This window comes from Denticeps clupeoides, chromosome 9 (genome assembly GCF_900700375.1).
Source record: "Denticeps clupeoides chromosome 9, fDenClu1.1, whole genome shotgun sequence".
NCBI lineage: Eukaryota > Metazoa > Chordata > Actinopteri > Clupeiformes > Denticipitidae > Denticeps > Denticeps clupeoides.
Window position 1 is genome coordinate 1351252 of NC_041715.1, and position 12921 is coordinate 1364172.

Below are 12921 nucleotides of genomic sequence, written 5' to 3' on the forward strand. Positions count from 1 at the left end.
TATGAGTATGTGCACTACAGTCACATCATTACACTTTACAATAACAGTTTTACTTCTCTGATCGCTGCTTATTTCATAAGAACTTTTAATATATACAAACTTTATACCCCTGACCATGACAAGGTGGTACTTCTCATAGCCCCCCACTGACTGTGCAAATATACTGTATATATATTGTAGATATATATTGTTAGTGTCAGGATCCGGTCCAAAATGGGGGTTACTCCGGTCCGGGTCAGGATCAGGATCCGGACCGGAGTTTCATTGTTGTCCTGTGTAATGTTCCCTAATCGTTTTCACCTGTGTTAATTGTATAAAGCTGCCCTGTTCGTTTCTGTCCGCTGTCAGGTCTTTGAAGTTATGTTCCATGTTCACCAGTGTCTACGTCTCGGATGTCTCCCCTGTCTTGTGCTTCACTATTAAACCCCTGTTCCGTGATGTCAGGTGAAAGCGTCCTTCATTCCACGTCTTCTCGTCACTCCACGTCCTCCTCTCCGTGCACCCGCCGCGTCATGCCCACATGGACGTGACAGTTAGTTGTTAATCATCTCACTAGTCGCTGAGATTTTGAAGGCAGTGATTTGCTGCTTCTGTCAGGGTTGGCTCCAGGTGAGGTTGCCAGCTGGAGTCAATTAAAAAAAAAAAAGAAAAAGTGAAGTGATTGTCACTTGTGATACACAGCAGCACAGCACAGTGCACCGTAAATAGTTCCTCAGTGAGAGTATAGAGATCTTGTTCTGGGAGGTGAGCCTCATGCAGGACTTTGGAATATCTGGCCAGGCACAAGTAGGCCACGACAAAACATCACTGGCCTTAAAAATTCATGTGGGAGTCTGTACAGTGGTTATTGTGCACAAGGTTGAGGGTTTGATTGTTTTACTTGTAGGTTTGGTTCCCGACCCGCTAGGCCACCACAGCCCAGCACATACTGTATCTGTCACCAGGACACTGGTTGCCTTGCTTATGCATATATTTATTTATTATGAATTTTTGTCTTTCCATTGAATTTATTTTGTTTCATTTTGTTGCCAACATGTTATTTTTTTTATATTATTTGTATTCTGTTCCGAGTAAAGACTTTTCCTTTTGCTCTTTACTTCACTTGTTCTCTTTGTGAACAAGAAAGTATTAAAAAATCTAACCAAGCAGAATAAAATTGAATTGAAAACCAATAGTATATTAAATGTCTTGTTCGCTTTTAAAATAAAAATGCTACGTAACGCTACTGACACCTAGTGGCGTGAGGCAGAACAGCACAACTCATCATCAACATCAATAGCAACATCTATTTCTTATTTAGCCCTAAATCATGAAGTAAAACTGAAATGTAGCGTAACCTGTAAAACTCGGCTCTCCAGAGTTTTTGTTTTATTGGTATGAAGTTCCATATCTCAAGGGAAGTAAATAAACAGTAGATCAACTATTATTGGTGTAATACTGATTTATATGTCGTCTCATGCATCCAAATGATGTGAATGTAAAAGAATGATGTCCAGTAATAAGAAGTTGGGAATGATGACATATCCTAAAAATACATGTCTAATGTACTATTTTACATACATTATTAAAACTCCAGCAGCAGCTACCAGTGAAGTAGTGAACTCTGCACTATGAGGCGTCCCCTAGACCACATATCAAGAAAAGCTCACACATGTGATAATCCCTTCCACACTCACCACCAAGCTGGAGCACCTGGGACTCAGATCATCTCTCTGTCAGTGGATCTCCAACCTCCTAACTGGGAGACCACAGGCAGTAAGAATGGGTGGACACGTCTCAGCCTCCATCACTCTCAGCACTGGAGTACCCCAGGGATGTGTTCTGAGCCCCCTGCTGTACTTCCTGTACACATACGACTGTGCAAACTCCACCACCATCATCTAGTTTGATGACGACACTGTCGTGGTGGACCTGATCTGTGGCTTCAGGTTGTAGCAGGTTTGGGTCGGTGTGTAGTTTGTGAACCTCTGGTGAAGCATGCAGAGAAAGGAGGCCCGCAGGGAGGAAAGAATCTTACGCCGCTGTAGGGGTTTCCTTCACGCTCTCTGTTTATTATGTTTAAAGCACCTCAGTCCTGCCACGCCCGGGTAAATGTGGGTAACCACTGGTACACGAGACGGGAACATTACACGTACAAAAACGTTCCTGCTTTCATGTAATACAAAATGAAATAATAAAGGGACCATAGGAGCTTGGACCAGTCTGCTCGGTTCCTCTCCTTGGTGGAGACTCGATCTGCATCAGGACCGGGGCAGACGACTAACTCCGCCCACAGCATAGTGGCGTGTTCATTTAAAGGAGAACTACCAGTATATACGACCGCTACAAGTTGAGCGTGGACTGAACGCTGCTCAATGTAGCAAACCAAAGCCTCCACACAGCTGTACGAGACCTGAACTCTTGTAGCATAATGTGACAATGTAGAACATTTATGGGATGTATCGTGATGCATCGATATCAGTGCATTGATAACCGTAATCGAATCAAATCGTGCGGCCAGTGAAGGTTCACACCTCTAGTGAGCACTAGGGCGTGTCTGTGTGTAAGAGGCGTCCTTAAATACATCTTGTAGACGTCACATGGTGGTGTGGGCGGAGTCACCAATAACCAAGTCCGTCCCCTCAATCGTACTACCCAAGGACAAGAAACGTAACAACACACAAGAGAAAGTGTTTTATTGTTTTGCCTTTGTGATACAAAGCAGCACAGCACATGGTGACACAAAGAAATGTGTCCTCTGAATTCAGCCCATCACCCTTAATGATCAGTGGCAGCCATGAAAAATAAAACATTTATAACACAAAACTGTGGAAAACTGGACTGGACTGGATCCTTCTGGGAACATCTGCTGCTTTGGAAATGACGCCTCTCAGGGTCAAACAGTGAGAATTTACAATACGATATTCTACCATATTCAAGCCTAGTTATTTAGATAAAAACATGATTTTAAAATCTAAACCCAGCCACTAGATATGAACATGACAGAATGTTTCTTCTGAGCAAGACACTTAACCCTGAGTGTCTCCAGGGGGGGACTGTCCCTGTCACTACTGATTGTAAGTCGCTCTGGATAAGGACGTCTGGTAAATGCTGTAAATGTAAATGTGTGTGTGTGTGAGGATCAGCTCCTATTCATCCCTAATACCATCATCATTATCATCATCATCATCATCATCATAAAAAACACCCAAATATGAGTTTTATAGACTGACAATTAATTGTGGAAAAAAATGAGAGAAACAACCATCAGATTCTGGGACTCGTTTCTGTGATGTTTAAAATCCAGAAACTGATGCAGCATCATCTTCAGCTCTGCTGTTCTACTGATACATGAACCTTCACTGGTAAGATCCTCAGAGGAGAGAGTTTACAGCCAGTATTAAAGTAAGGAAAGACTCTCTCAGTGAAAGTGTGTGTGTGAGTGTGTAGATGTGTGTTATTAACAGCATCAGAGAATGACAACTTTCCTCCGTCCCAGTCCAGCGTCACTCTGATCTTCTGCAGCTTCCTGTTAAAACTGAGGAGAGTCGCAGGATTCGGTGTAGAACCTGCTCTATATTTACCATCATAATAATCCATATACCAGATTCCACTCCTGCTGTAAACTGATCCCTTCCTCTCTGCAGATTCTATCATGACACCCAGTAACCAGCCTGTATTTCCCCCGACATCAACATCCCAGCAGTGAGTCCCTGAGTTGAAGCCCTCAGATCCCAGAACAGCTGCATACAGACCAAATCTCTCTGGATTATCAGGAAGCTTCTGTCTCTCATCACTGTATCTCACACTGGTCAGATCTTCAGACAGGACGAGTCGTGGATGAGCAGTGATGGGATTCAGAGTCACAGGAGCTGAAGAGAGAAAAACACACACATGAGGTTTGGTAGAGAAGTTATATTCAGAAGTTAGGATTGATATGACTGAATAAACACAAATATTGTTATTTATTAATACATGTTTCTGTTTATAATAACTCACTATAGTAAACAATCTCCAGCATCTTTCTCAGACTGTAAACTTTGCTGCAGTTTCTATGATATCATCACAAATTCTTTATTCTAATTATTATTACATGTACGTGTGTGTGAGAGACTCACTGTGAATGATCTCCTGCATCTTCTCCCAGACTGTGAACTTCAGGTTCCTCAGGTGTTTCTTCACATGGATCAGGGCTCCTGAAAGCCTCTCTGGATGCTCCAGTCTGCACTGGGTTCTGGAATAACATTCAGGAGTCAGAGCTGCTGTGGGTTTGGGTTCAGAACCACAGAGATGATAGAGAAGCCTGTCACTTACCTTGTAATGGTGGTTCTGTAGTTCTGAGAAACAGGAATATGCCAGTTATTATTAATAAAATCTATAAAAATCCTGGTAGAGCAAGAACAGTCTTGGTACCTGCAGGAATGAGACGTCTTCAGCTCCCATCTCCTTTTCTATGGCTCTGATTGTGTCTGAAAGAGATGATATCTCTCTACTCATCTTCTCCATCTTCTCCTTCATCATCTGACTCTTCTGCTCCTCTTCCCCCCTCAGTGCTGCTATCCTGGCTGCTTCTTCATCTCGTAGAAACTGGTGAAGCTTCTGAAACTCCTCCTTAATCCTCCTCTCTGTGTGTTGGGTCTGGATCTGTGTGTGATTAACGTTGATATTGTTAATATTCTGTTTACAGTCTTTGTTCTTATTGCTAAATTGTAGCTGTACAGTATTATTTATATTCAGTGTTTGTAATGTTGTGTTTTATTATTTTACTTGAATCTTCTCTGCTGTTTGATTCCAAGTAAGTTTAACGTCTTTAAAGATCTTCAGCGTCTTCTGTAGGGGCTTCAGTTTCATCTTCAGATTCTCCTGAAAAAATCAGAAAAAAAGATTCATCATGTAACAGACCTGAAACCTTCAGCTCAGTATTGGGTTTGTTTTAAAAGTGTGTTGCTAGTAAATATTATTATATTTTAAAAATAATATAAAAAATTGATCATATATTTAAACAGGTTGGTGAAGACAAAAGTTTGACTGATTATACCGACCATAATTGTATAATTTTTGATGATACCTTAAATTCCACTGCTGCTTCATCTACAGGCTGGAATCTGTGGTTTCTGTGTTTGGCTGAATCCCGACAAACAAAACACACAAGCTGCTGATCCTCCAGACAGAAGAGTTTGAGTTTCTCACCGTGTTGACTGCAGAGAAGCTCAGATCCTGCTGAAGATCTCTGGATCTTTTCTACTGAGAAGGACTCACACAGGTTCTTTAAAGCAAGATTAGGAGGAGGTTCTTTTGAGCTCCTTCTCCTACAGACTGGACATTCTCCAGATTCTTTACTCTCCCAGAACTTCTGCAGACAAACTTTACAGACGCTGTGACTACAGGACAGGAGGAGAGGATCCTTGAAGATTTCATAGCACACAGGACAGGAGAGATCCTCTTCTGAGAAAGATTTTGAAGCCATTTTCTTTTCCAAAGACCAGACCTGCTGGTTTAACTTTTACTTTCACTGTTGAGAAGAATCTTGACTGTAACTCGTTTTATTCCATCTATAATCCTCACGATCAAAATCTGCAGCACTGCAGCTTACTTCCAGTTTACAGAATATTAGTTTGTACTGTAACATAACATGGAGTTAACAAATGTTGAATAAAATACCTGAACAGCAATAAACTGTTCTTTCCCTTGTCCCTTTGCTGTTCATCTTCTTCCGTATATCAGACTCCGACGTGACAGGACTTGACAGGAATTCAGTTCGATGTGTCACAGTCCCATTCGCACCGGGTGGAACCGACATAAACAGTTTACATATTTGGCTTTTATCAGACGCCCTTATACAGAGGAACTTACAATCAAATGAAGCTGAACTATTTTAATATGTTTGGTTTGAAATAATGTGAAGGAATTAGAACAGCCTAAATCAAATGAATCATGTGGAACCAATGTCCATTATTCAGTGACATGTCACCTATTATTAAACTTTTGCTTCTATATCAGTCTCAGTGTCCCCAAATACTGTATGTGAAGTCTGTTTCCGAAATTACAGCCACTTTAACCAGTCTCACAATGAGACTTCCCAGGACGCAACATTTCTGTGTCTGTAGCTTTAAATGCAAATGAGGAGGAGAGAGTTTGTAAACTTCATGTTATGTTACAGTACAAACTAATATTCTGTAAACTGGAAGTAAACTGCAGTGCTGCAGATTTTCCTTCCAAGATGGCGCCGGTGAGGTCGGCTGCCGTCGCGACTTCTCCGACCAAGTTTAGTTTGTTTTTGTTTTTTAAACCCTCTTTCAACAACCATACACCGGCAAATCTACCACCATGCAACGCATTAAATACAGTAGAGACACTCTTGTGTCTATTAGTATACAATGCACTTACAATACGAAGACTCCGGGGGAAACGAGCCGGCGTCAGGAACAGGCTGAGGGCCCGTGCACACAGCACACCTCTGCCTAGCATCCTGCTCGCCAACGTCCAGTCACTGGAGAACAAGCTCGATGACCTCAGGGCCAGGGTGAAGTTCCAGAGAGACATCCGGGACTGCAACCTCCTCTGCTTCACCGAGACATGGCTGAACCCAGCGGTGCCGGACCACGCCATCCAGCCGGCCGAGTTCTTCTCGGTCCACCGCATGGACAGGACACGCGACTCGGGGAAGACACGGGGAGGCGGAGTGTGTTTGATGGTAAATAGCAACTGGTGCAATTCCATTGCCCCCCTCACACATTCATGCTCGCCGAATCTGGAACTATTGTCCATCAAGTGTCGTCCCTTTTACCTTCCTCGGGAGTTTACATCGGTCATCATCAGCGCCGCTTACATTCCGCCGAAAGCGGACACGGACACTGCCTTATGCGAACTGCAGGAGGCGCTCACACAGCACCGGGACGCTGCGCTTATTGTGGCAGGAGATTTTAATAATGCCAGCCTCAAACGCGCAGCGCCGAATTTCCATCAGCACATCACCTGCCCCACCAGGGGCGACAGGACACTGGACCATTGCTACACAACAATAAAGGATGGCTACAGGGCACAATCTCGTCCACCATTTGGAAAATCCGACCACGCCGCCATCTTCCTTATGCCTAAATACAAACAAAGGCTTAAACAGGAAGTTCCGGTTCAGAGGGAGGTGGCACGCTGGACGGACCAATCGGTGGCCGCTCTTCAGGACGCACTGGAGGACGCAGACTGGGACATGTTCCAGAGTAGTTCCGGAAACATCAGTGAGTTTGCGGAAGCGGTTGTGAGTTTCATTGGGAAACTAACGGGCGACACCGTTCAGAAAACGATCGTCAGAACGTTTCCCAACCAGAAACCGTGGGTGGATAAAACCATCCGCGACGCTCTGAAATCTCGCACCGCGACCTATAACGCGGGGCTTGCTTCCGGGGACATGGAACCATACAAGGCTGCGTCGTACAGCGTCAGGAAAGCGGTGAAGGAGGCGAAGCAGCGCTACGGGAAGAAACTGGAGTCACAACTCGAACAGAGTGACTCTAGGAGCCTGTGGCGGGGACTACGGACAATAACGGACTATAAAGCACCAACATCCGGTACGACGAACGCGGACGTGTCTCTGGCAGACGAGCTAAATACGTTCTATGCTCGCTTCGAGGCTGCAGCTAAAGGCGCTAGCGATGCTACGGCTAGCGGCTCCAACAGCTGCAGACGGGAGGACACTGCATGATGTGAGGAGAGCCTTCAAGAGAGTGAACACCAGGAAGGCAGCAGGACCAGACGGCATCTCGGGGAGAATCCTCAGAGCCTGCGCGGACCAGCTAGCACCTGTGTTTACAGAGATATTCAACCTCTCTCTATCTCAGTCGGTGATCCTCACATGCTTCAAGGAGTCCATCATTGTTCCGGTCCCCAAGAAAACCCATCCTGCCTCCCTCAACGACTACCGTCCTCTAGTCCTCACCTCAGTAGTGATGAAGATCTTTGAACGGCTGGTCAGAGACTTCATAATTTCTTCACTACCGAACACACTCGACCCACTACAGTTTGCCTACCGTCCTAGCCGCTGTACAGAAGATGCCATCTCCCATCTCCTCCACACAGTACTCACCCACCTGGACACTTGGAAGGGAAATTATGTCATGGTCCTGTCACATCAACACCGTGGTGAAAAAGGCCCGGCAGCGTCTCTACCACCTCAGATGCCTGAGAGACTTTAAACTGCCCTCCAAGGTGCTCAGGAACTTCTACTCCTGCACCATAGAGAGCATCTTGATTGGAAACATCTCACCCTGGTTCAGGAACAGCACCATGCAGGACAGGCGATCCCTACAGAGGGAGGTTCCATCAGGTTCCATCCGCAGCATTTCACTGCATATTGTACCGTGTATCACTATGTATGTGACAAATAAAATTTGATATTTCTTCCTCCACAACACTACGTCTAAGTAATTTATGGACATAGCCAGTGCTTATATATGAATTGATTAGATCCAGTAAAGGCTCCCATTTTGTACCAATAATATCCATGAATATCTGGTTCTTCTGCATAGTGAGTTTTCTACAGGTTTTATTTTATTTGTATTGTGGTTTGCTGGGGAGCAGTTTTATAGACTGGGGGTTATTTCTAGAGCCTTCATTGCATTACATATACCTTTAGTGAACTCTTCTGAATATTATTCATGTAATTTCCAAAATAATTAAATGACATTATATTTGGAGCCTGATTTTGACTTATATGATGTTTGATCCTCTCACATATGTAAAGTTGACAGAGGGCAGGTGATGTGAAATAACCGGTGAGCCAAGGAAGCGGCCTCGTAATCAGAAGGTTGCCGGTTCGAATCCCGATCCGCCTGAGGTGCCACTGAGCAAAGCACCGTCCCCACACACTGCTCCCCGGGCGCCTGTCATGGTGCCCACTGCTCACCAAGGGCGATGGTTAAATTTAGAGGACACATGTCACTGTGTGCACCGTGTGCTGTGCTGATGTGTATCATGACATTCACTTTACTTTTTATGAGCCTTTAACACAGTTTAAGTTTAATTTTTGTTTGTTACGTAAGAGACCTTTTCACCTGTATGTGTGTGAGCATTTCATATATATGTGTGTGTGTGCTTTTCACCTGTATGTATGTGAGCATTTCATATGTGTGAGTTTTCAGTAGGATAAATGCATGCTTGTCAGTTTCATATGTGAATGTGTGTGTGTTTCACGTGTGTTTGTGTAACAAAATTCTGAAATATTTCCTAAACGGCCCCTCATAAAGGTCTGCACTCTCACACACACATAAACCACCATTTATTCACAACTAGTAGTGTCACTTTTCCCATTTTTATTTCCCATATTTTACCTGTCTTATTCCCACAAGCTCACAAGGGTTTTTTTCCGATCTTCTCAGAATTCTTCTCGGAATTCACAGCCTGACAAAAACAACTGCTCTTGCTAAGAAAGCTCACAGATACCACACCCCATACCCAAACTGCCACACATGATTAATAAAGAGCGTGTTATGACACCATAACAATATAACTGTGAATGTGACCACAGCTGGGGCAGTGGTGGCCTAGTGGCCATTCCGGTTCAAATCTGTGCTGTGTTCCACGTTGACAATCACTTCAATTTCCATTGAAAATCAAGTATTTCTCACAGAAAAGTATTGCATGAACACATGTTTATTCCCTTTATGTGGAACAAAACAAAAACAGGAGCAAAAAAAAGTGACATAATGTCTCAAATATTTCCAAAAATGGGCTGGACAAAAATACTGGCACCATTTCAAAATTGTGGATAAAAAAGATTATTTCAAGCACGTGATGCTCTCCTGGGGCAAGGAACAGGTGTGGACGTGTCAACAGAAGCGACAGGTTGCAACACAGGATTGTCCGAAATGTGGATAAGAAGCACCAAACAAGTTTTAAATAAACTCAAGCTGTCCTGCAGCATCAGTCAGTGCAAACTATCCCTCAACGTTTAAATGCACACGACCTGCCAGGAAGACCATCAGAGTCTGGCCCAGTGGAGCCGTCTCAGCACTCCAGGACTGTTTTGAGTGCACGGACTGGAATATTTTTAGAGAGGCGGCGACCTACAACGCCTCCGTTAATCTGGACGAGTTTGCAGAATCTGTGACTTGTTACATCTCCAAGTGCATAGAGGATGTTACAGTCATGAAGAACATCACCACCAGAGCCAACGAGAAGCCCTGGTTCACAGCACAGGTGCGTGCTCTGCTGAGAGAGAGAGATGCTGCTTTCCGGTCCGGAAGTAAAGCTGCCCTCAGAACAGCGAGGGCTAACCTCAGAATCACTTCAACGACACAAAAGACACTCGCAGTCTGTGGCAGGGCATCCAGGCTGTCACTCAGTACAAGCCAGCACCAAGCAGCTGTACGGGGGATGCCACACTCCCCGAGGAGCTGAACAAGTTCTACGCACGGTTCGATACACTGAACAACACGCACACGACGAAAGCCATGCCTCCCATCACCGACCAGACCATCACCCTGCCTGCAGCCGATGTGAGGAGGACCCACGAAAAGCTGCAGGTCCAGACAACATTCCTGGTCGTGTGCCGAGAGACTGCGCTGATCAGCTAGCCGAGGTGTTCACAGAAGTACTTCAGTAAACCAAAATCCTGTCTTGTGGACAGATGATAGAGCTTTTTGGTAAAGCACATCAGTCTACTGTTTACCGAAAATGGAATGAGGCCTTCAAAGAAAAGGACACAGTACCTACACTCAAACATGGTGGAGGTTCAATGATGTTTTGTGGTTGTCCTGCTGCATCTGGCACTGGGTGCCTTGACTGTGTACAAGGCATCATGAAATCTGACCATTACCAAAGGATTTGGGGTCATACTGTAGGGCCCAGTGTCAGAAAGCTGGGTTTGTGTTTGAGATCTTGGGACAATGACCCCAAATATACTTCAAAACGCACCCAGAAATGGATGACAACAAAGCGCTGGAGGGTTCTGAAGTGGCCATCAATGGGTCCAGATCTAAATCCCATTGAACACCTGTGGAGAGATTTTAAAATTGCTGTTGGGAAAAGGCGCCCTTCCAATATGTGAGACCTGGAGCAGTTTGCAAAGGAAGAGTGGTCCAAAATTCCGGGAGAGAGGTGTAAGAAGCTTATTGATGGTTATAGGAAGTTTTGTGAGACATTATGTCAAATTTGCAAATTTGTTTCCTCCTGTTTTTGTGTTGTTCCAATACACATAAAGGGAATAAACATGTTAATATAATACTCTTCCGTGAGAAATACTGTTCTCTGCAATAACCATTCATGCTGAGGCAGGACTCCTTCCAGACACGCCCGCTTTCCACAAGACACAGGAAGCAAGTAGAACTATTCAGTCTGTGCGGCGCGGCGTGGGAAGCGGGTGCGCGTTTAATAATCAGTCGTGAGAATGCAGTACTAGAAAAAAGTCTGCAGTTTGCGATGAACCCAAGACAGAAGTTGCTGGCGAGGCTGAGTCGAGGTGGGCCTGAGCCCCGCCGCTCATAAAGTGGGGTGCTACTTTAGGGAAATTCGAGAATGTGGGAATTCTAAAAAAGATTTTTTTTTTTTTTTTTGCTGGTGTCCTGGAGGAGACAACTACCTTCATTAATATCCAGGAAAAAGCTGGGTGAAAAAGTGGAGAACCGGGACCACAAGTACTGGGTGGGCGTCCTGCCCCTCACACTAAACTGTAAATGGCTCTGGATTCTGTTAGCAGCCTTCATACAGCTTTCAATAAGTTCCGGTAAGTAAGGAATTAAGTGATAATTAGTGCAGGTTTCCTGGCGGTTAATAGGTGAAAGTAAATATAGTGAAGTGATTGTGAAACACTGCAGCACAGAACACAGTGAAACGTGTCCTCTGTATTTAACCTGAGTGAGCAGTGGGCACCATGACAGGCGCCTGGGGAGCAGTGTGTGGGGACGGTGCTTTGCTCAGTGGCACCTTGGTGGATCGGGATTCGATTACGGGGCCGCTTCCTTAACCGCTAGGCCACCACTGTGGGTTTCAGGAACGTGGTTCTGATGGAGGGAAGTAAAACACAGGAAAACGTTGCAGCGAGTCTGTATTGGACAGATTTAGACCCACTGTATAGCAATACAGGCGACTAATTAAAAATATATGTTGGATGAGAAGATGAGTGGGTTTTTGAGTCCCTGGCTGCACCTCCTCTTTACGTTTATGCCATTTATCAAAACTAATATCTGTAGTTACAGTCTTCTCCTCCACCGGCTTCCGTACTGGCAGCCATTGCACTTTAAACAGGCGTTACATAAATTCAGTTCCACCATGTTCCCCCTGACGCGCTGATTTCAGATCATGACGTCCACTACAGCGTGTATTGTGTTAAACGCACTAAATGTGATAACGGCGTGTTTATGAGCCGAACGCTGGAGTTTTTATTCGATGTCTCACCGCTGACCGACCTGCTATTTGTGGGAAACCATTGCGAGCTGTGACCACTTTTAATGAACCGGCTAGAACGAGACGAACAGCATGAAAACACGGGCGGTCACGCTACGTCACTTCCTGCCTCCACCGGAACTTCACGCCTTGGCGTGACGTCACGTGAAACGCAGCCCGTGAAGCCGAGTGGCTCTTTAGATTTTTTTTGGTGCTTGTATTAATTTATTACCAATAATAATGTACCATTATAAGTTAAATCAATTACTAACATACAAAATATATAAAGTGGTTTATAAAATAATTCATTTTAAGGTACAAAAACAAAACCATAGCAATTTGCTTGATATACATTACTTATTTTATTTATGAGAACATATTAAAACTGATTGTAATGTTTAATTTTTCTGCAGAACATCACAGTCTGGAGTTCCAGTCCACAGTACAGCAGGATCTGAACAGATTTAATCAGACGACTGTATTTGACGGTGAAACCGTATTTTATTGTGATGATAACGGGCTGAGAGACGAACCCAGACAGGACTGGGTCCATCAAACATTCAATAC

The 12921-nt window shown here is 44.4% G+C and overlaps 2 protein-coding genes across 9 annotated transcripts in view; one reads left to right on the forward strand and one right to left on the reverse strand.

Annotated features, from left to right (window-relative positions):
• The window catches only part of LOC114797442 (uncharacterized), a 32697-nt gene that overhangs the window by 3521 nt on the left and 16255 nt on the right, over positions 1-12921 (forward strand). The gene's annotated exons all lie outside the window — the stretch shown is intronic.
• On the reverse strand, positions 3307-6017 carry LOC114797418 (zinc-binding protein A33-like). 2 transcript variants are annotated; one of them, XM_028992377.1, is made up of 7 exons: positions 5641-6017; positions 5048-5491; positions 4747-4842; positions 4393-4623; positions 4294-4316; positions 4098-4213; positions 3307-3851 (listed from the first exon to the last, which is right to left on the reverse strand). In XM_028992377.1, exons 2-7 carry the CDS (start codon positions 5444-5446, stop codon positions 3307-3309), a joined length of 1410 nt encoding a protein of 469 aa, XP_028848210.1. In that variant the 5' UTR covers positions 5447-5491; positions 5641-6017. The 2 variants fall into 2 exon arrangements, with proteins under 2 accessions (XP_028848210.1, XP_028848209.1); XM_028992376.1 differs by having other exon boundaries at positions 5048-6017.

Coding starts and splice junctions, on each gene's coding strand:
- LOC114797418 (XM_028992377.1), bottom strand. CDS start 5,446: ATGGCTTCAAAATCTTTCTCAGAAGAGGATCTCTCCTGTCCTGTGTGC. Junction 4,843..5,047: donor AAGCAGCAGTGGAATTTAAG/GTATCATCAAAA, acceptor TGATTTTTTCAG/GAGAATCTGAAGATGAAACT. Junction 3,852..4,097: donor GATGCAGGAGATCATTCACA/GTGAGTCTCTCA, acceptor TTCTCTCTTCAG/CTCCTGTGACTCTGAATCCC.